Source organism: Fusarium sambucinum, chromosome III (assembly GCF_050947815.1).
Source record: "Fusarium sambucinum isolate potato_lamoka chromosome III, whole genome shotgun sequence".
Taxonomy (NCBI): Eukaryota; Fungi; Ascomycota; class Sordariomycetes; order Hypocreales; family Nectriaceae; genus Fusarium; species Fusarium sambucinum.
Window position 1 is genome coordinate 7,344,968 of NC_139292.1, and position 20,374 is coordinate 7,365,341.

The 20,374-nt window shown below is 46.0% G+C and overlaps 10 protein-coding genes across 10 annotated transcripts; 7 read left to right on the forward strand and 3 right to left on the reverse strand.

Annotated features, from left to right (window-relative positions):
• Positions 1 to 3,149: 3,149 nt before the first annotated feature.
• Positions 3,150 to 3,884, forward strand: FSST1_012627 (SGNH hydrolase-type esterase domain-containing protein; the record flags this gene model as incomplete). Its single annotated transcript, XM_083235868.1, has 1 exon — positions 3,150 to 3,884. One exon carries the CDS (start codon positions 3,150 to 3,152, stop codon positions 3,882 to 3,884), a length of 735 nt encoding a protein of 244 aa, XP_083082323.1.
• Positions 3,885 to 4,305: 421 nt separating this feature from the next.
• FSST1_012628 (uncharacterized protein) lies at positions 4,306 to 5,145 on the forward strand (the record flags this gene model as incomplete). The annotated part of the gene is made up of 1 exon (XM_083235870.1): positions 4,306 to 5,145. One exon carries the CDS (start codon positions 4,306 to 4,308, stop codon positions 5,143 to 5,145), a length of 840 nt encoding a protein of 279 aa, XP_083082324.1.
• An 821-nt stretch (positions 5,146 to 5,966) lies between these two features.
• FSST1_012629 (uncharacterized protein) lies at positions 5,967 to 7,173 on the reverse strand (the record flags this gene model as incomplete). The annotated part of the gene is made up of 3 exons (XM_083235871.1): positions 5,967 to 6,010; positions 6,058 to 7,015; positions 7,063 to 7,173. 3 exons carry the CDS (start codon positions 7,171 to 7,173, stop codon positions 5,967 to 5,969), a joined length of 1,113 nt encoding a protein of 370 aa, XP_083082325.1.
• Positions 7,174 to 8,244: 1,071 nt separating this feature from the next.
• Positions 8,245 to 9,678, reverse strand: FSST1_012630 (uncharacterized protein; the record flags this gene model as incomplete). Its single annotated transcript, XM_083235872.1, has 1 exon — positions 8,245 to 9,678. The coding sequence occupies one exon, from the start codon at positions 9,676 to 9,678 to the stop codon at positions 8,245 to 8,247; it is 1,434 nt and encodes a 477-aa protein (XP_083082326.1).
• Positions 9,679 to 11,507: 1,829 nt separating this feature from the next.
• Positions 11,508 to 11,891, forward strand: FSST1_012631 (DUF4267 domain-containing protein; the record flags this gene model as incomplete). The annotated part of the gene is made up of 1 exon (XM_083235873.1): positions 11,508 to 11,891. One exon carries the CDS (start codon positions 11,508 to 11,510, stop codon positions 11,889 to 11,891), a length of 384 nt encoding a protein of 127 aa, XP_083082327.1.
• A 67-nt stretch (positions 11,892 to 11,958) lies between these two features.
• On the forward strand, positions 11,959 to 12,444 carry FSST1_012632 (uncharacterized protein; the record flags this gene model as incomplete). Its single annotated transcript, XM_083235874.1, has 1 exon — positions 11,959 to 12,444. The coding sequence occupies one exon, from the start codon at positions 11,959 to 11,961 to the stop codon at positions 12,442 to 12,444; it is 486 nt and encodes a 161-aa protein (XP_083082328.1).
• Positions 12,445 to 13,284: 840 nt separating this feature from the next.
• FSST1_012633 (GPR1/FUN34/yaaH family-domain-containing protein) lies at positions 13,285 to 14,229 on the forward strand (the record flags this gene model as incomplete). Its single annotated transcript, XM_083235875.1, has 4 exons — positions 13,285 to 13,601; positions 13,661 to 13,817; positions 13,870 to 14,108; positions 14,160 to 14,229. The coding sequence occupies 4 exons, from the start codon at positions 13,285 to 13,287 to the stop codon at positions 14,227 to 14,229; spliced, it is 783 nt and encodes a 260-aa protein (XP_083082329.1).
• A 539-nt stretch (positions 14,230 to 14,768) lies between these two features.
• Positions 14,769 to 15,818, forward strand: FSST1_012634 (Aldo/keto reductase family-domain-containing protein; the record flags this gene model as incomplete). The annotated part of the gene is made up of 1 exon (XM_083235876.1): positions 14,769 to 15,818. The coding sequence occupies one exon, from the start codon at positions 14,769 to 14,771 to the stop codon at positions 15,816 to 15,818; it is 1,050 nt and encodes a 349-aa protein (XP_083082330.1).
• Positions 15,819 to 15,923: 105 nt separating this feature from the next.
• FSST1_012635 (uncharacterized protein) lies at positions 15,924 to 17,229 on the reverse strand (the record flags this gene model as incomplete). The annotated part of the gene is made up of 5 exons (XM_083235877.1): positions 15,924 to 16,288; positions 16,345 to 16,412; positions 16,465 to 16,826; positions 16,897 to 17,001; positions 17,059 to 17,229. The coding sequence occupies 5 exons, from the start codon at positions 17,227 to 17,229 to the stop codon at positions 15,924 to 15,926; spliced, it is 1,071 nt and encodes a 356-aa protein (XP_083082331.1).
• A 1,023-nt stretch (positions 17,230 to 18,252) lies between these two features.
• On the forward strand, positions 18,253 to 19,275 carry FSST1_012636 (uncharacterized protein; the record flags this gene model as incomplete). Its single annotated transcript, XM_083235878.1, has 3 exons — positions 18,253 to 18,304; positions 18,352 to 18,926; positions 18,976 to 19,275. 3 exons carry the CDS (start codon positions 18,253 to 18,255, stop codon positions 19,273 to 19,275), a joined length of 927 nt encoding a protein of 308 aa, XP_083082332.1.
• Positions 19,276 to 20,374: the final 1,099 nt, after the last annotated feature.

The following is a 20,374-nucleotide window of genomic DNA, read 5'->3' on the forward strand; positions in this document are numbered from 1 at the left end:
TCATCAGCTGGGCACGAACCCGTTGCTCCCCGGGATCGTCGCACGCAATGCGGTGATTAATTCTACCAGTACCAGGGCCAATGCACAGACTAGGTATCAAACCTTTATCACATTGTGAAGACCACGCTGTTGGATTGACCATGTTCATTAATCTTGAGCAGTCGTGTATACGTACTCAGTCCCTTGTAAAGTTTCTTTACTCCATTAAAGAGAGTTACGGCTTCGCCCATTTCAAGGTTAACCTTTGTGGATTTAAATCCCTCGATATCAGGGTCTATAGCATGAATCAAGGACTGAAGAATCACCCCACTATTACACTAATTTTAGTCAGTTGATCCGGCACGGATAGGACCAGCCCGCGTTGCAGATCCCTTCCTCACTGAAGATGCTAAACACTCACTAAACATGAGCTAGCCCAGAAGGGTCTGCCGAACGGGAAGAGGGCAGTCTGCCAAGAATACAGTTTTACTTTCACCTCTCAATTAGCTGACGAGGAACAATTGTCAATGTAAATAATTGACGCATTGCATTGTCTGAGCCTCAACTCACCACTAAGCTAGCATCACAATCTGCGGAGACTAAGAAATCTCAGGTGATACTGACTATAGCGGAGATTTTAAGGTTATATTTTACCCGAAGTGGATCGTACTTAAAAGTGATGCCGTTGAACAAAATGGAGTGCTCGGTCACTATTAAGAATCCGGTTCCATTCTTACCTGAGGAGTGGTTCGATAGATCTAGAGAATGATACGCAATTACCGACAAACGCAACTTGACAGGTGAAAGTCTTTTTCTAGAACATTAACACCGACTTTTAAGGTGATATATTTAGAAATTATGCCTGACAACTCTTGATAAGCAGCATGCCTGTCGATATCCCTACCCGATATTCCCGCATAACATACGATATCGGATGAAGCATACCGTTTTTGTCGATTTTATCTCTTCATTAAACTCTAATCAGTTGATTGGTTGTGAGACCTCTTTGAGCTTGCCGACTACCCGGTCTTGTTAGTTTTCTGCGGAACCCTCTAATCTCATGCAACACCTTCGCAATGTTCCTCGTAAGTGCCAGCTCTTGTTGACATGCAAATTCCGCAACATGTCACAACAATATCACATTATTGCCTTGGAACAAATCTTCGAGTCCAAGCCCGCCTCTGAGATTTTATTCCTCTTCTGTGACTTTATCATAACCCCACCGTTGTCAGCTGCCGAGAACCATGTTGGCTATCATGCCCCATTAATTATGATAGCAAATGGTAATGATTTGGCGTCTGTTTGTGTGCAAAATCTGATATCTATATGGGAAATGGTATCATCCCTAACAGCTACGTCGTTTACATCGCCTTCATCGTTCTGTATTGTGTTCTCATCCAGCTTTTTCTGGTAGTGACTATGCTCCAAACCAACTAATCAACCATCTATACGATGTTAATACTGGCCTCATATAGCCGCTCGCTTGTAACACGCCACGTATATACAACAAAAGACTGTGAATCACACTCGTTGTCCTTTTCTTTTCCTTTTCTTTTCGTTTGTTATATACCCTATGGAAGCCAGAAGTGAGGAATGATATCCCTCATAACGGCAACTGCGTCCCTTCGGGACGACGTCTAGCCTTCGGCTGATCTTCCTGTCACCTGGCAATAGAAACGCAAGAGATGTGAGGAGGAGGATATTTGGGAATCTCAGAGAGTCCCAACTCCTTGCCCTTTGCCAGGAGTCGGCGTCGGTGCTAGGGAGCAGATAGAGAAGAACAAGAGGAGAAGAAGAAGGAGAGGCAGAAGCCAACCCGGGGCTTCTTTGGCGTCCCGGCAACCATCAATGCTACCATAACCTCGCGTCCCCAGACCCAAGAGGACAATTTCGCGACAATTGTCTTAGCTTGCCAGAAACATCTTCAGGCAATGGTCCCGAAGTTTCGACACCGAATACTGGCAAAGAATAAGGAGTTGGGGCTTTTTGACTTTACAAGTTTGTGATGGAAGGAGTTTTTGCATCATCCGGAAAATACGGTGGATGGACGTGGGTAACTCGACGTACAGAACGATGAGCAGTCAAGATATCTATTCCGTTCTGCAATGGAAGAAATGGAGACACAACGGGCGTCGTTTCAATGATAGTCATCCGCGACTATAGTCCAAGCAGGGGCACTCTCGACCGCCCTGACAAGCCATGGACTAGCTACGGATCAGTCACACCCTTCGGAGAGACTCTAGCTGCGGACCCTTTAAGCTATGTGTATGCTTCCGCATTCCCGAAGTTGACACATTCTTCGATCGACATGCACGAGTCAAACATCTCGATATTTGTTTGATCACAATAAACATTACTACCAGATACCCGTTCTGTACCTGCGACAGTCTCTGTTAGTTCATGGGAGATGAATCTGGATTTATTATATCAGGTCAGGGTAAGCCTCGCCAAAGCATTGTTCGTCTTACGCCTGGGTTCTCTAACAATAAGCCTGGCGACGATAGAAAGGCAGGTTGCTTATCATGCATGAGGCACAGTTGCAGGATCCATGTTAGAATGAGGGGAAGTGGACTTGGCAAGAATGATCTAGACTACCATGATCTTCGAGCATAAGATACGCGATGGACGATCAATTCTTAGACCAATCCACCGTTGACCCAAGTTTTGCTTTTGTTTGACAACACATTGCTGCATTGCTAGTAATACATGGCCCGTCATGTCGACCTAGTATTACCCACGGGATGAGTGTTTACGTCATGCAACATGCGTAGTCAGATTTCTCAACTTCTTACCCCTGCTCCCCATAAGCTACGAGTAGATAGCGGGCTAACTCATGCACCTGCGAATATGATACCCTTGTCTATACGAGCAGAGGTGATTGTGTTGGTTGCATACCCGACCTACGCTTTGCGGTGGTCACCAACTTGTTTACGGTAACGTTGGATTCACAAATCCAATGAGCCAACACCACGAGATCTTACCTACATAGACTACTGACCGACCTGCATTTCCCGTCTTATCAAGGCTTCTAAGATGATGTCAAGTGTTTCTGGAGGAGTGTTTCTTGGCGAGGCTATTTAAGGTGATGACTGACCTCCGCCACTTTCTGTAGTTGGTTATTTGTTTCGATAGCCTATGTATGCACTTTATTACTCTTACGCTGATTCGTCATGTTGTCTACCCTTCGGAGATTTTTCGCCATGGTGGTGGTGCTCATGGCAATCACATTCTCACCAGCCACTGCACTTCCCAACATTCGAGTATTACCTTTGGGCGATTCCATCACCAAGGGAACAGGCTCATCGGGCATAGTCGGGTATCGTCTACCGTTGCGACAAAAGATTCTTGCTAAAGGCGTCAAAGTCAATATGGTGGGAACATTGAAGAACGGCAACATGGTTGATGCACACCATGAAGGACACAGCGGCAAGCTTATATCCGACATCAACGGTTACTGGCAAGTCCCTATCAAGGCTCGACCCAACGTTGTCCTCATTCATGCCGGCACCAACAACATGGACCGAGGAATCGACCTTGACATTGGAGCTGATATCATGGCTGATATTGTCGACGGTATCTTTAAAGTCGCGCCAGATGTTACTATCCTACTGGCCCCCATCATTTGGGCCAACGATGCGACAATGCAGGCCAAGACAGATAAATTCAACCCGAAACTTCGAGCTCTCATTGCGGCACGACAAAAGGCCGGCAAAAAGATTCTGGAGGTGCCGATTGACATCGAGAAGGCTGATCTTGCTGACTCAAAACATCCAAATGACGCTGGGTATGAGAAGATGGCGAATGCTTGGTTGAAGGGGATTCTAGAAGCTGATAAGAAGGGTTGGTTGAAGACGCCTATCCCGATGAAAGAGAGTGATGCACCAGGAACTGGGCTAGGTGCTTGAACCACATCGGCGATAAGAAGATCATATTTGTTTCTTGATATACTCAGATAATATTTCGCAGATAACTGATATACCCCATTTCTGGTCACTTGAGAGTGTTCAACCCCGCTCGTAAACTCATGCAAGTAACCATTCGTGTCTTGTAATTGTTCCTCTTGATGCAAGGTGCTCACCAGACTAACGACATCCCTGTAAAGCAGCCACCAAGCCACTCACTGTGCGTTACACCACAACTGGCGGAGTTGCACTACATTTCAGTGGCGGGCGGAGCGGAATAGGAATTTCCGGAGTTAGTGCAGCGCAATAAAGTCCGAATTTCTAACGCCGACTGGCAAGAGCTTCAATTGAATAAAGAGACGAGTCTCAACCCAACCACCCGCAATTCAATTCTATCGCATCAAACAATTCATAACATCAAAATATGGCCTCAAAATCTCTAGTCGTCGGCGGTACAGGCGGTATTGGTTACGCCATCGCCTGTCGCATCGCTGCCAATACCCCCTCATCAACAGTCATCATCAGCGGCCGCAATGAGCCAAAGAACATTCCTCATTCCAACATGCAATTCCGAGCGCTAGATGCATCATCAATGCGCGCCATCAAAAATTACACAGATGAGCTCAAAGCGTCGCAGGATCGTTTCGGTACTCTTGTCCTCACCCAAGGCATTCTCACCACCGCAGGAAGAACCGAGACGCCTGAGGGCATTGATCGCAAAATGGCACTTCACTACTATGGACGGCAATTACTTATCAGAGAGCTCATGCCAGCTCTCACAGAAGATGCCAAGGTTTTGATCGTCTTGGACAGCGTTCGTGGAGGTCCCGACAAGCTCAACTGGGAAGATCTGGATCTCAAGACCACGTTTAGCATGTCGAGTGCTGCTGCTCATTGTCTGTCAATGACAGACGCCATGATTCAACGTTATGGCACTGAGCAAAAGGCTGCAGGTACCAAGCGACACTTTATTCACGCCACTCCCGGTGTTGTCAACACCAACATCGCTTCATCACTTCCTTGGTATCTGCGTGGCCCGGCTTCAGCTGCTGCGTCCCTTTTGGGCGTGTCGCCTGAGAAATGCGCAGAGCACATGGTCCAGGGGATTGAGAATGCGGCGGCTTCTGGTGAAAAGGCTGGGAGACATTGGGAGTTCATCAACGAGAAGGGCGTCGTGATTGAGAAGGAAGCATGGAATGAGGAGCAGGTTCAAAAAGTCAATGACCATACTTGGGATCTTGTTGATGGTGCATTGAAGGCTTGATTGGAAGGATACTAGCGGTGGGTATCGGCAGTAATGGTAATGACGGGGTTTTATTTGTAATAATGTTATTCACTTTGGAGGCGCGAAGAAGGCCAATCCACGATGGGAAGACGGTAATTTAATGACTAGGCATAGTTCAAAATTGATCAACGTTTAAAAAGATACTCAAAATTACAAAAAGAGAACAACTTGATTTGCCTCAACACGGGATCGAACCGTGGACCTTGTCATTACTAGTGACACGCTCTACCACTGAGCCATTAAGGCAATGTTATTGGATGAGAGTTTGTCAGGTAATTTGATACTATGTTTACTGACTTCGATTCCTTCGCAGACCTCACGTTCAACCCAACATCTTCTGTCACCCGAGAAATAGATAGCTCTATTGTAAAATGCCAATAGTCCAGTGCCGGTATTAAAGTTAATCAGATAATTTCAGACTCCGAATGCGATTGCTGACTCTTGATCTGCAATGTGCTGTACATCAGCACAAATCACCTAAGAAATGCAGAGCTTCCACTAAGATGTCGAACAAAAAGCCATCAATCCCCAGAGCGAGATTTATTCCATTTCATAGTTTAACAGCATATGAAATAACATTGAGGTAAGTTTTAAATTGAATCTTTACCTCTTGAGATAACCTAGAAGATACACAATGCACTTGTTGAAGTCTTGATTCAAGAAATGATTCTACCATTACAACAATAGGGTAGCCAGACAGCGAAAAACGCGGACTTTTCCATACCAACGCGCTATGACGCGCAGGAACGCGACACGAACCACAGTAAGACCTACCTTTCCAGAAAGATACCAGTAGAGGTTCATTTCTTCTGTGAAACGCCGAATGTGCTAAGATGTGGCCAGTCTGTACGGTTAGCACACCTCTTATTGTCATGGACTCGTTAAACTCACCAAACGTCGTTCGCTGCTTGTTGACCTTGGTGACATCAACCCGTTCCCCAATCGACAGCGATTTATTCGCATCATCACCGTAACAGAATCCATAACGGCCAAAGACAGGACTGTATTTCGCGCCCTTATCCACTCTTCGGTCCTTGTTCAGTTTCTTCCACACCATACCTCGTTCATCAGTTGCTGTCTTTCCCGTCTCGTAGTCCACGGTGATACTTTGACATCGGAAGCAGTTCGCTGTCAAAGCCATTCGTACCCCACCAGAGAATGACAGGCCTCCCCAATAGTCCTCGGCAAATGGCCCAGAAGCGCCGCGAAGAACGATGTTGGGTCGGAATTTGGTGATGTCCATCGAGTAGCCTTCCTTCAGACGCGATGATAACTCACTGTTGGACTCTTCTGTGACGACGAGATAGTGAGCAAGGTCGCTGAAAGTAAGCCTTTCCGGTTCATGTGCCAGGAACGGGATGTTGTTAGTGACACGCTGAGTGAACGAAGCCTTTTGCAAAGCTTCAGAGCTATGAGGAGCCAACGATCCATGAACAGCTCTCGATCCATCGCCGATATAGACTAATCGGACTTCATGACCAACACGATCTGAGAACCATCCAGACAAATTGTCTCCCATATCATAAGCCTTGGTATTGCTGGCATGTAGACTGGCTTCAATGATTGGGCGACCCTCAAGAGAAGGTTTCAGAGGAAAATGAATTCTGTCTTCATTCTTGTCCGAGTTCCATTTGACGGTGACTTGGCTTTTGTCGTAATCGACCGAGGCTTGGAAAAGCGCAAGCTTGAGTTCATACCCGATGAGCAACGTCTCGTACTTGATATCCGAGTCACCATTTCGGAGGACTTTTTGGAGACAAAAAGTCCTGTCACCCTCGAAACCGAAAGGGCCAAGATGCGCTTTATTTAAAGCGCACCCTCTAATACTCTTGACTGGATATACATAGAGCTTTCGGAGATGTCAGTTCAAGTCTCATATCACAAGAAACCTCCTACCTGAGTGACTTCCAATCCAGTCTCTCGTGCCGTTTGGCCCCGCAGCAATAATGAAGCAGACACGGCAAGGACAATGCCCAAGATAAGTGACCATAAAGTGATTTTGTCCATGTTTGCTTAGTTCGAAGGTATCACAACGTCAGGAAAGGCAACATCGAAGTTATGTCCCGACAAAACATACATATACCGAGACGTCCGGCTAGACTTGACAAAATGAGTATCAACTCCCGAATGACGTGTGAGTTGTCATAAGCTAATCCCCAATAGGAAACTCGATGGGCCTTCCAAGTGGGTGCGCTAGGATGAAGGGAGGGGAGAGATTTCAGATAACAGTGGGCTTAACACTCAGACCAGGGAATGAAGATCTGGAGAAATGGTGTACGCATGATTGGAGAAGGGTAGATACTATCAAATCAATAGACGCTGTGGACATGTAATCATTTGCAAGTGACAGTTGCTGAAGATGTTTGTTGTCGTAGGCGCTTGTACATTGGGTCAAGCGACCGTGAGACTCTGTACAGTGGGCTGCAACAAGTTCCCCGCCACAAGACGGTTGCTCGCCATGTATTCTCACCAAGAACTTGTTGAATCCTCGAGTCAACAGCTCGGAGGCAGATCTAGACACAATGGGATACTTGACATTCAATACAGAGACAGATCTTCATCAAATAACCGCGTAATTGGTTTAGTGGTAAAATTCTCCGTTGCCATTCAAGCGACATCGGGCAAAATCTCTGAAGCAGCGCTTCGAATATCTTTTTGCACGTTTCGAGGTGGTTTAACGCTGTTCAGACATGGGGTGGTGAGAGGTGCAAGGTGGCTGGAGGTTGAGCCCAGATATCACTGCGACAAGAAATAGGAAGGTAGTTGTGGAATCGAATAAATCTACTACCAGTCCTAGAATGTACTCCGTAATCACAATAGTAGTGTAATCATGAGACGAATTACGTGGTGTTAATGGTCCGAAGTGAGAGGCAGATTAATCCAAATTGGAGGCGACTCTGTTTGTATTCAGTCTATATAGGATGAGAGAAAAGCATTGATATAGCATTGAAGCAAGTAAAATCTTATACGCAGGAAATGAGATGAAGACAGAAAATAGAACAAGTCATTACATGTAGCTAATCCGACAAAACAAGCTTTCAGGCGTTTCGCAAGGAAGAGGATGTGTCCAAGTGAGAATTAACAAATGCCACGACAAAGTCCCAGGTCCTTCTTCATAGCAGGCAGAATAACATTATCATTCCAACTCCAGATCAATCCGCTGCTATGACCAGTGAACGCAGCACCAGTCCAATAAGTGTTGCGAGATCCTTCAAGCTCCAGAAGATTCTTAAAGAAACCATCGCCAATTTCCTTGGAAGAAACATGAAGTTCGAAAGGAGCATGGTTGGCGAGTGCAGGGAATGTGACCCTCTTTGCTGCATCAGCCGGGACAGCGCCTGCACGAGCAAGATTCGTGAGTTCCCTTCGAATGACAGCCTTGGCATCCGCGAGACTGTAGTCGGCATTGTCAAAGGCTACACCGAGGAGAAACTGCTCTGAAAAGCCGGGAGGGATGTTGTAGCCGTTGCTTCCAGGGATGATAGGTGTGTTGGCAGGTGTGAAAGCGCCGACGTTTTGGAGGTTGACATCGACACCGGCGATATTGGCAACGCCTGCAACGTAGCCATAGGCAGAGAACTTTGAGAATAAGGTCTTTTCGTGTGGAGCAAGATCGAAAGAGCCGACATTCTTGAGAGTCTGGGGGATAGCAACAAGAAGCTTGCGTGCCTTGAAGGTAATGCGCTTCCCATGCTGTTTGACAGTGACAACAACACCATCTTTGTTCCTCTTGACACTCTTGACGTCTGAGTTGAGGTAGATTTCCTTAGTGAGCTCAAGAGCCGCAGCTTCATAGACAGTTCGAGAGTTGCCAGACTTTGGAACAATGAATCCTTTGGTGACACTCTGCAACAAACCAGGGCCAAATTTCTTGATCCCGTAGAGAGCGGGAATAGTGGTAATGTTGCCAGGGTACCAACCGAACTGAGAGATGAGGGAAAGGAGATCAGTGAAGTTGTTCTGTTGAGCAAACTGAGAGAATGGCTGAAGGAGCTCCTTGGGCACAGGGTTGGGAACGAAAGTATAGCCTTGATCGATCCAAGGGTACTTTGTCAAGACGTTTTGGCTGTAGGATTGTATTGCAGAAGCTACAGCCTTTGCCTTTGCAGCGGCAGTGGCTTCGTCTGGAGGGGGAATGGCGATGCCGCGAGAAAAGTCGTATTGTTTGGTCTCTTTATCAGAGACGAGAGGACTGCTGATGATAGATTCAACACCCAGGCGGTCAAAGTACTTTTGGACAGTCTCGCTGTTCTCAAAGATGACAACACCAATGTTGGCAGCCGCCTTTGTCTTGGGGTTGATGTATGTCTCGGCATGGCCTCCGATCTTGTCTTGTTTCTCAATCACGGCAACCTTTGCACCAGCATCTTTGAGGTTGATGGCTGCGTGGATACCAGATGCACCGCCGCCAATGATTGCAACATCCACGTTGATGGTTTTGACCGTGGACACAGCTGCGGAAGCTGTTGAAAGGCAAGACGCCAGGATGACAGTAGAACTGAAAAGTCTCATTGTTAGATTATTATTAAGAAGAAGAAGAGGAATAAGAATAATTGACTGAATGTGGGACAAGGTAGTAATGGCAGAAAGTCTGATTTATATAAATCATACCGGAACAAAATAATCCAGGGCGTAGATCATCGTGCTATAACAATGTGACATCTCACATACGCCAACCCACCAGCGAACAATTTCTTTTTCTTTTTGGTCCCGTATCGATCATCCCTGTCTGCCAAGTGTGCACAAAGCATTCAGCTATTAAATATTTACCTTGATCGAGTTAGTTTCGGGCCTCAATATTTAAAGATCAACAGAAGGGCGAGATGAGCCCGCTTTCAAATCGTTTCTTATTGTTCGTATGACGTGGAATTGACACTATACATAGTAGCCCTCAACTGACCATGGTCTGTTGAGCCACATTCTCCGTGGAGACACGGAATCTGTTATCTTATGACTTGAGAGGAAAGTTGTGGATTCCACTAGTTGTAAAACTAATCAATTGGATCTAGGGGCTACTTGTTCCCTCGCGCCCTTCATCTAAACAGGATTTAATCAACGCTATGCAGGGCCATGTCAACAAAAAGCAAAAAAAGGAATAACATCTTGCTTGCCCGATAAAGTGAGTCATGATCGATCAATCTTGCATAATGTGATTTTCTCAGACAACTTTTTTCAATTTCGTCATTGGCTCAACCCGACGGTTGGTGCCAGTGAACCGTGCTGTCGGGCTCAACTTTGAGATGGATCTACACTTTCGATGCAACCTTTTTGTTATCAGAACAGTTGAAGAGGAAAAGAATATTGACACAGCGAGAACCGGTTTCACGGACGAACTCGCGGCATTTTTAACCCGAGAAAAGCAAAATAGATCACGATAATAACGCGCGTGATGACATGTCTTCTTCCTTATTTGAAGGGGGTTGCCCTTGAAAGCTTGCGAACGCCATGTTCCACAATGACAGATTACTTAATTGTTCTAAGACGTAGCCTGCAGAACAATGGGGTACGATGCCTTGTTCACCTTTCCACTGTTCAGTTAAACAATCACTATATGGGTACTGAAGTCGCATGCCTTTTCAGCTCAAGAGCCTTTTCGCTCTCAATTGACAAATTTGAACGCACAGCCACTGACTGTTACCACTCAGACATTATATCGTCACAACATGTGGGCGCTTGGAAGTGTGAGACATTCGTCGTTCTTTGAGAGTTTTTTTCCTTCTTCCTTTTGTATTCACAGAAATATTGAGCTATCAATACTATGGTCGTCGCGCCTGGGGAAAATAAACACCCAGTTTACAAAGATGTTAGGCAAGCATATCTATACCAGCCCAATGACACGCTTACCCGGAACTCTACAAATAAAGCTTCGGATAACCAGTATACTGGGTGGGGTATTAGGATTGGGGACTGTAGGGTATTTTTTTAGTGGAAAGGCTTCCATGTTCCGGCAGTTATGAAGAACAATAATTAAAACGTGACCTGACGTGCCGACGTTCCGCAAAGCAACCTACCAGCCCCAATGATCTTGTTAGAACTGCTCAATTGAACAAATCACAACAAATAAATTCTTGATAGTGGGACGATTTGATCCTACAAGGCTGTGCATGAAACTCAGCCCCAATTGCCCGAGGCTTTCTCGGCTAGATCGGCCAGTTAATCGGGGAATTGCACGGACATGAAAATACCGGTCTGCATCAGGTCAGTCTTTAAGTATGTCTATCTTTCCACCTCTTCTGCGACTGTCATGTTTTCATCCATCCATCATCCCATACCTAATTCCCGATAACGAGCATCTACTAAATACACCACGACCATTTACAACCCAACGGATTATCACAAAAATGGGTTACGCCGTCGACTTTTACATCTATGGCCTCGGACTTGTCTTAATGTTCCAAGGCACTGTTGCTCTAATTGATCCAAAAGGGCAATTCAATCTCCGAGGTATCAAAGATATGAGATCCTCCGAAGAAATGGCCAGTTTCGCACCCATGTACATGCTCGGAGTTAGAGATATTTCTATGGGTCTCTTTATGGTTACCTACCAATACGTTGACAATTTAACAGCCGTGTTGACATTGATGGGTGTTATGAGCATCTTTAAACTTGGCGATGCAGTTGTGGTGATTGCTGTCGGGGATTATTGTACAAGGACAAAGGTAATTGAGAATATGGCTATGGGAATTGGTCTTATTGGTTGGCTGATGTATCTGGCTAAGAACTAAGAAGGAGGCAATCGTTGTAATGGTATAGTCAACCGTTACGACAAACTCTGAGACCGTCGATAGCACCATGTCTCTCAACACCACCGCTTCTGAATCATTCGCTACTGAGACACCTCTAGCAGAATCTACTGCTACCACCAATAACACGGTAGCCGTTGATACCAGAAGCGAGACGTATACTGCCACCGACAGTCAGATGCACACTATCACAACTTCTGATGCGGCCTTCACTACCACGACTGAAGCTAGTATTACCACGACTGAAGCTAGTATTACCACGACTGAAACTTCCACTGCTGCACCAGTCCCAGTTTATATCAACATTCTCAAGAATCCTGCACCTGGAATTGCCGTTTGCGGCATCAAGAGAGTTCCTGTAGCGGTAAGTGACGACTTTGTGTATTTGAGAAACGCTGCGGCCGGCACTAGACTCGATTGCTACAGATCGTGTGTGGAAAAACTCAACTATCTGTCTTTGGCCATTCAAGAGAATGTGCCTTGTGAGTTGTATTCAGGGTCAACTGGAGGCACTGATGTGCTAGACACGGCATAGAAGTGGTACGAACTCTGCTGCTTTTGCGATATAGATCAAGCACAGTATTCCCTTTTAGCTGAGGTTAATATTACGATCGCACCCTACCTTCTATATATCCTGCCTTTTCTTCCCCTCTTCACCAATCATATTTAATTACTATTATACAAAGATCAATATTGCCTTGGGCGGCAGTTAGCGGCCTGCAGATCTGTCCTTTCACTAGTCAGTCGCATAACTAACCCTACTGCGCTTTTCCTTCCCCAACTAGTTAGCTCCTATGGGTAAGCTATTGGATACGAATGGGTAACTAATCTATAGTTGGAAGCTCAATCTGGGGAATTAAATTAAACTATTCGCCGACGACAGAGAAACTCAGTCTTACCTCCCGTGACTGAGTTAGAAAACCGATTTTAACTTCTTCCTATTTTACATGTCGGCCTTACTTCTTATCAACGCCTATTATGCACACTAAATTAACGTTGTCTTGTATTACGTACCGTAAACGCCACACCGGGTACAACATGACCATTTCTATGTGGAGGCTCTTGTATATAGGCATGCTCTTGGCGATGGCGATATACTTGGCACTCTGATTAAGCCCAGAAACACAAATAGTGAGCTGATTGGGAACACTTACGAGCATCGGCCTTTGTCTATTATTGGCCTAGAGTCCGAAGACTAGGGTGCGAATTTTTTTTACGTTGAAGATCCACTGAATCCACTAAAAAGAGAAACAAGCTTCTTGAGATCCCCTTTCTTTCTACTCTAATTATTTTCTTTTCACGTAATATTTTACTCTTTCTCTACTTATAGTATTGAGGAATTATTCTTTTATCGTTAGAGGAAAATCCACGAAAAATGTCGCCGGTACGAGCTCAACAAGACCAGGACAGTGGGGATAAAGAGGCGACACTCTGGACTGGCCAAGAGGACTGTTCAGAGACGAAGACACACTGCTATTCAGCCACAACTAAACAAGATGCAGCTCGACAAGCTGATATGCAGTTTCGCCAGAAGTTTGGAGATGCTGGCCCCCTTGGTCTGTCTGGATTCGCCTTTGCGACATTTTTAACAGCCTTGGTCAATCTCAATGTTCGTGGTGTCACTATTCCCAACATTGTCATCGGACCGGCTCTGGTTTACGGGGGTCTTGCTCAACTACTCTCTGGCATGTGGTGAGTTAACTTCCGCTTGGTACATAATTTTGCTGGATGGAATCTGATGGTATTTGCAGGGATATTGCCAATGGAAACACAGTTAGTGCAACTATTGCCTGTTCGTATGGCTGTTTTTGGATCTCCTATGCCATCAGCCTCATTCCTAGCTTCCACGTCAGGGATGCTTACCCTAGTGATGGCGACTATAACCACGCCAACGGACTGTTTCTCATGGTAAGTTTACCAACAGCTGCCCAAAGACTCACTCGAGACTGACATTCCTTAGGGATTCTTCATCTTTTCGGTGGCAATAACCTTGTGCTCTATGAAGTCGAATGTCTTTTCTCTGACACTTTGCCTTCTTGTTAACTGCACCTGGTTGTTACTCGGCCTAGCTAATCTCTGTACTGAAGAGTCGGGCGCGCCCAATGACGTGCTCCTCAAGTGCGGTGGTGTTACTGGCTTGTTAGTTTCATTCACAGCGTGGTATCTTATGTACGAGGGCTTAGCAAACAGGCAGAACAGGTACGTATATATGCGAATGCGAAAGAAATTGAGACTAACTGATATGGAAAGTTTTGTTGTACCCGCAAACCCTGATCTTCCATGGAACCCAAGCCGACGACCAGGAGCAGCACAAAGTTAAATGATTGAAGAATACAAGGATCACCTCTCCAACCAAAAAATACTCATTATGTCTTCATAATACGAGCCGTTTCAAAAACTGCAATCCCTTCAATTCCGTGGCTACTGTATTTATTTATCAGCGAATGGCGATTTAGGGGAGTTGACTCATGATAAACTTAAGATGATATTCAATAAGCCACCACCTATGGCTTAAATATATGTAGTTCTAGAATTGCCACTGTAGAAGAAAAGAATCCCATATTCTGATGCATCGGAATTAAGGCGGCAAAGACGTACGTTTCCGGCATCGACTAATCAGGCGCAAGTGCTGAGCTAAAGCAAAAACCTTTATCCGAATACCCCAGGTTTCCAACCCTGGGTACACCTTAGGCTAGAATCTGAGGCTTTATTGAGATTACTTACACAGTCTTTCTCTTTATTCCATACTTCCTCCCTCGTTGCTGCCAAGGACAAGTTTTAATTGAGACCATATTCTGATCGGCTTTTTTGTCTCACCATCTCGAATACCGCTACTTGCACCCAGGTCAAGACAGAACCATGTCATCCACTCGACCATCCCCGCTGGTGATGGGTGGTGCAGGGTTCAGTTACCAACTCATCCCAAAACCCGAATCCCTTCCAATTATAGACATCCTCCTGCGCGCTTTCGATCTCGGTGTGCGCACCATCGATACTTCTCCATACTATGAGCCCTCGGAGCAGCTCATGGGAGCCGCCCTGTCTGACCCACGCATCACTTCCAAATACCAGCGAGCCGACTATGAACTCATGACCAAAGTTGGACGCATCAAGGAAAATGAGTTTGACTACTCACCAGACTGGATCCGACAATCTGTGGCGCGGTCGATGGAGCGCTTCCAATCTTCGTATCTGGACGTTGTCTTTTGTCACGATGTCGAATATGTCTCCATAGAAGAGGCAGTGACTGCTGTTGGTGTACTCTTCGAGTTTCAGCAAGCAGGTATTGTTTTGCGTGTGGGCATCTCAGGCTACGACATCGATGTTCTAGCCGAAGTAGCCACCCTCGCACAACAGCGTTACGGGCGACCTGTGGATGTTATCCAGACATGGGCTCAGCTCACTCTTCAAAACACACAGGCAGAATCCCGAGGTTTCGCACGGTTCCGCGACGCTGGTGTAACTTCAGTCTTTTGCTCAAGCCCCTTGGCTGTTGGACTACTCAGGACTGGTGGAATCCCCGTGGGTTTGACTGGCGACTGGCATCCTGCGCCTAAAGGCTTGAGGGCTGCTGCGGCTGAAGCCGCGCAGTGGGTAGATGACAATGGGAAGGGGGAGACTCTTTCGTTCCTCGCGATGCAATATGCTATTGTCAAGGCCAAGCAGAATTGTACTCCTTCGTTTGAAGTGTCTACGATAACGGGAATCAGCACTTTGCCAGAATTGGAACAGAATGTAGCTGCTGCCAAGTCAATTCTCAAATCGACAAAGGCATCTGAGAGCTTGCAGGACTATACTGAGCTGGATACGCAGGCAGTGGAGAGTTGTTCTGAACTGTATGAGCGCGTTCGATCAATGCTTGGAACGTGGGTAGACTATGACTTTACAGGGAAGAAAGCGAAGGAATAAGATAGCTCTACCCTGGGACTAAAATATTTATCCTGACCTGATGACACTCACTCTATTGACGAGCCGTATTAAATGCTTTCTATATAATTACACGTTGATCTATTTTTACATTTTCCCTATTCTATTTTCACATAACTGTTCTTCATCACTTTGACGTTCCTCAACCCGAAATGACTTTGTAACTTTGACGATAATTCGACGTTGGCTGTCGTCGTCATGTTGAGCACCGTCGTCAGAATCGTTACTTTCAGGCTGTTGCGTTCCCAACTCAATTTCTGCTGTTCTACTTGGCCTACCCCTTATGCGGCCGATAGTTATTAGGTCCGTCGTGTTGTGAGATGCACTTTGGTCGTTTGTACTCCTGTCCTTGACGAGGCTTTTGAAGAATGCTCTTAGTGATGGGAGGGAACCTGCGAAAACGCCTACTCCACACTCGACGACTGTCCAGAGGATGATGTTGCCCACTGAATCTACAGGCCTGTTATTAGCTGTTGTTCTTGTGTGTTAAAAGCTGACAATAACATACGGACGAAGTTTTCGGTTTGCATATAAGCATTCGAATACGGGATACGGACGATACTTGCAATTGATGCCCTACACAGTTATTAGTAACCATCAGAAAAGGATAGGTACGGTAGTGACTTACAACATGCCCAGAGCCATGATTAGTTGAGCATATAGCTTCAACTTGCGTCGCATCTGTAACTTTCGGACAAGCAACATCGGAATGACAGCAACGGCAAAATCGGTGATGACGTTGGACACTGATGCAGCGTACGTCAAAACAGTAGGAATGACTTTGCTGAAACACTTTCCCTTGGATGGGATCCAATGTGCCTCGAACGGTCGGCATTGGACTACGATAAAGAGAACACCGAATGCGCTCAGGACGACGGACATGACGATAAGGGCTTGTAGTACGCGGATGTATTTCTTTTCGTTTGCGATTCGAATAACGGTTATGCAGATACTCGATTTGACCAAAGCCAACGTAAATGCATAGGACATCTGCCATAGAATTACATACTATGACCGTTAGTTCTTCGTAATCTGTCGCTTCCCTGATTCGATGACGGACCTTGTTCGCTTCTTGTATCTGAAGCTTATCGAGTGTACTTTGGACTGTACCAATGCCCCTGTGACATCCAATGCTGACGAGAATGTTGTGGGCTATGTATGCCGCCTATGATTAAGTTAGTGCTGATGTCTCCTGACATCTCGAGAGATGGAGATTGCTCACCCAGCCAGCACACATGACGTAGTCATCTAGACCGATGCAGTTGTTCCGTGTTCGAATGTACGTCCTCAACGCAACGACAATGGTGCATAGTACCGAAAGAATAACAGCCGTGACATACAGCGCCAACGCCAGGCCTTCAGGCTTGACGGGTTCCCAACTGTCGGTAGCCATGGTCAAAAAGGGCTGACAGTATGTACGAACGAAACCGGGAATTCTAAAAAGTGAGAAATCATTTGAGGCGTGTGTTGGTTTAATGCGTGTGTGTGCAGTCCATCTCCTAGTGAAGGATCATTCCAGGACCCTGGCATTGTCTGGGCCACTGACTCGCTTCCAGATGATAGTCGAGTATGTACTCTGTACTGTTACTCTGTTGATTTCGGTTGTGGAGTGCCTTGAAGCCTAATGCAGGCTTCTGACCACTCGGATCCAAGCCAACCAACAGTAAAACAAACCCCTGTGAGGTGCCTTGTGCCAGCCGACATTGTTTTGCATTTACCCGCCGCTACCGTAAATACTCCGTCAGTGCTCTACAATAGTATTAGGTCTACTACGAATGGGTACTCTGCAGGTAGATATGTAGTGGTGCTCGGTTATAGAGGTGTTACTGGGTGGTGTGATTATTGCCCTCGTCAGACCAGGTGTTCTTATCTTCCTTGCCCTTGCAGAAACCGCACGGTATGCCAGGAACCATTTCGCTGGAATCAGCAACGACATCTGTCTGTTCCCAATGTTTCAAGTCAGCCCATCCGTCACTAGCAATTGTTTTCAGCCTGACATAGGGTCTAGCGGCGTTTTAGCATCTCTCATCTCAACGGTTCAAGGCCAAGTCCAATAAACAGTTGCCCTAATTTCCTTTTATCGTATGACAGTTTCTTCCCGCGGCACAGCACAAGGATCGCCAGACCCTTGTCTGACCCATTTATACCACCAATTGAACCGCTTCCCCGCCAAAAGCGGCACGCTTTGACAAGGACTAAACTTTATTCAAAGGATTCAAAGGACACATTTGGTGAATGTTGGCGATTCTCCACAAGCACTGACCGCTTCTATTCAGCTGGAGGACCAGGTTCTCGTAAGACCTGGTTATGTAGATAAATACCTGGGAGTACAAGGCCAGGTTGCTTTTTATTGAAGCCTCCTTTTCTTGTTTCTTCTCGTGTCATTGTCTCCACTATCTGATCATTTTCGCCCATAATGTCTTATTCCGTCAAGGATCGTTTTGCAGTTGTTACCGGTGGTGGTTCCGGTCAGTTCATCTGGACCTCAGGAGCCTCAATATACTGATCAGCATAGGTATCGGCCACGCACTTGTTCGACTGCTTCTCAGCGCAGGATGTTCGGTCGCCATTGCTGATCTCAAGCTTCGCCCTGAAGCCCAAGCTACTGTCGACGAATTCTCCCAGTCATCCGACGGTAAGGGCTCAGTCTTCTTCCACCAAACCGACGTCTCCGATTGGAGCCAAATCTCAGCCCTATGGAAGACTACACTCGAGAAATTCGGTCGAATCGATATACTGGTTAATTGCGCTGGAGTTTATGAGGCACCGGGACTCTCCTTCTGGAACCCCCCCGGTATCTCGCCCCTGGCTGAGGACCCCGAGGATGCCAAGATTGGACAGTACAAGATCTTCTCCATCAACACTGTCGCTCCAATCAGACTAGCTCAAATTGCTATTGACTACTGGAAACAAAACGAAATTCAGGGCAACCTGTTATTCGTTGCTAGCATGGGCGGTTACGTACATTCCATGCAGACTCCGTTGTATTTCGCAAGCAAGGCCGCACTGGTGAGTATGGTCAAGTCGCTAGGTGGATTGAAGATGGCCCTTGGAATCCGCAATTCTGCCATCTGTCCTGGAGCTGTCTTTGTAAGTCTCTCACTCTCTTGCCATGAACATATGCTTACCGATTTTAAAGACACCTATCTTCGAACCCGAGTATTGTCGTGATAGACTCAAGGCCGATGACATTGCATTGAGTGCTGAGGATGTTGCCAACTTGTCCATGAAGGTACTTCAAGAGGCTGAGTACGGAAACGGAAACATCATGGAAATCATGATGATTGGAACCAAGGAGGAGCCAGAAGTCCATGTTGCTGAGGTAGACCTGATGGCTTTGTACCCCAAGATCAACCCTATTGGAGAGCGGGCTATTGCAGAGGAGATGAAGTTCTACGGAAAGGTGAAGGAGAGCGGTATGCGATCTTCGCTCTCATAGACATAAAGACATATTAGATAAAGAGTATCTTAGAATAGATTTCTCCAAGAACATAACTCTCCTTGGTGTAAGTCTTGAATTTCTGCATTCTCTGGGCCAGTTGTTAAGTCATTTCTAGATCAAAGTCGCCTCGGAAGTACGGTCCTTGCGCTTGATTGACAATGACTTACTATATATGACCTGAGGAGAAAAAATTCCGGTATGAAGGGTCTTCCTTTCGGATCTAGGTTTGTTCGGTTGATGATTCCTCCCACGATATTCTCGTCTAGGGGCCACGAGGCAATGGTATTTCGATCGCTACTTTTGCATTCGCTGCCTGCATTGTAGAATCAGGAAAGAATTGTTGAAGCTTGTATATTAAGTTTTGAGAGTGACTATTTAATAAATGGTTTGAAGAATGACGTTGAAGGACTGTACGGATGGAAGAGAGGAGGACCTGTGATGAGGTGCCCACGTGATAATACACGTGATACTGCTCACATTTAACAAGCCGAAACAAAGCGATTAATTCTGGCCGTCCAGGGTTCCGCAACGACCGACTCCAAGGTCTAGATTCTGCTCTTCAACTACCCAATAGTTTAAGTCTAGGAGTCTCTGAGAAAAAAGGTAAGCGTAGACTTACTTCAGTATACAGCCTTATCCGTGGATGCGTTCCTGGATTTACTCCTCCATTATTCCTTCATCCTTAACTTAAAGACATATTCGATTCAACCCCTTGACAATAATACCTAGATGTAGAGCAAGAGCGTGAGAAGGCTACTGAGAATTCGGCAAAGGACTCAATCAACTTTAATCTCATTTTTTACAATGTTCAGAGCTACAATGATTAGTAGAAAGTATTGTGCTGCCAATCCCAACGTGAACGATGAGCTAATCGGCGACCCTCTCCTCCGGGATGAGGAATTGGATAAGAGACTCGCTGCCAAGCTTCAGTGTGATTCGCTCCTCTGTTCAGGACTTAATTATGAATGCATAATGCTTTCTTGAGAGGATGCACTCAGTTGGTGGATAGACTCGGTAGGAACCACAAACTAAGCATTGAGATATCGTGATGCAAAAGCTTGAGTGGGATTTATCACAAAGTTGAAGGAGAGCTGGT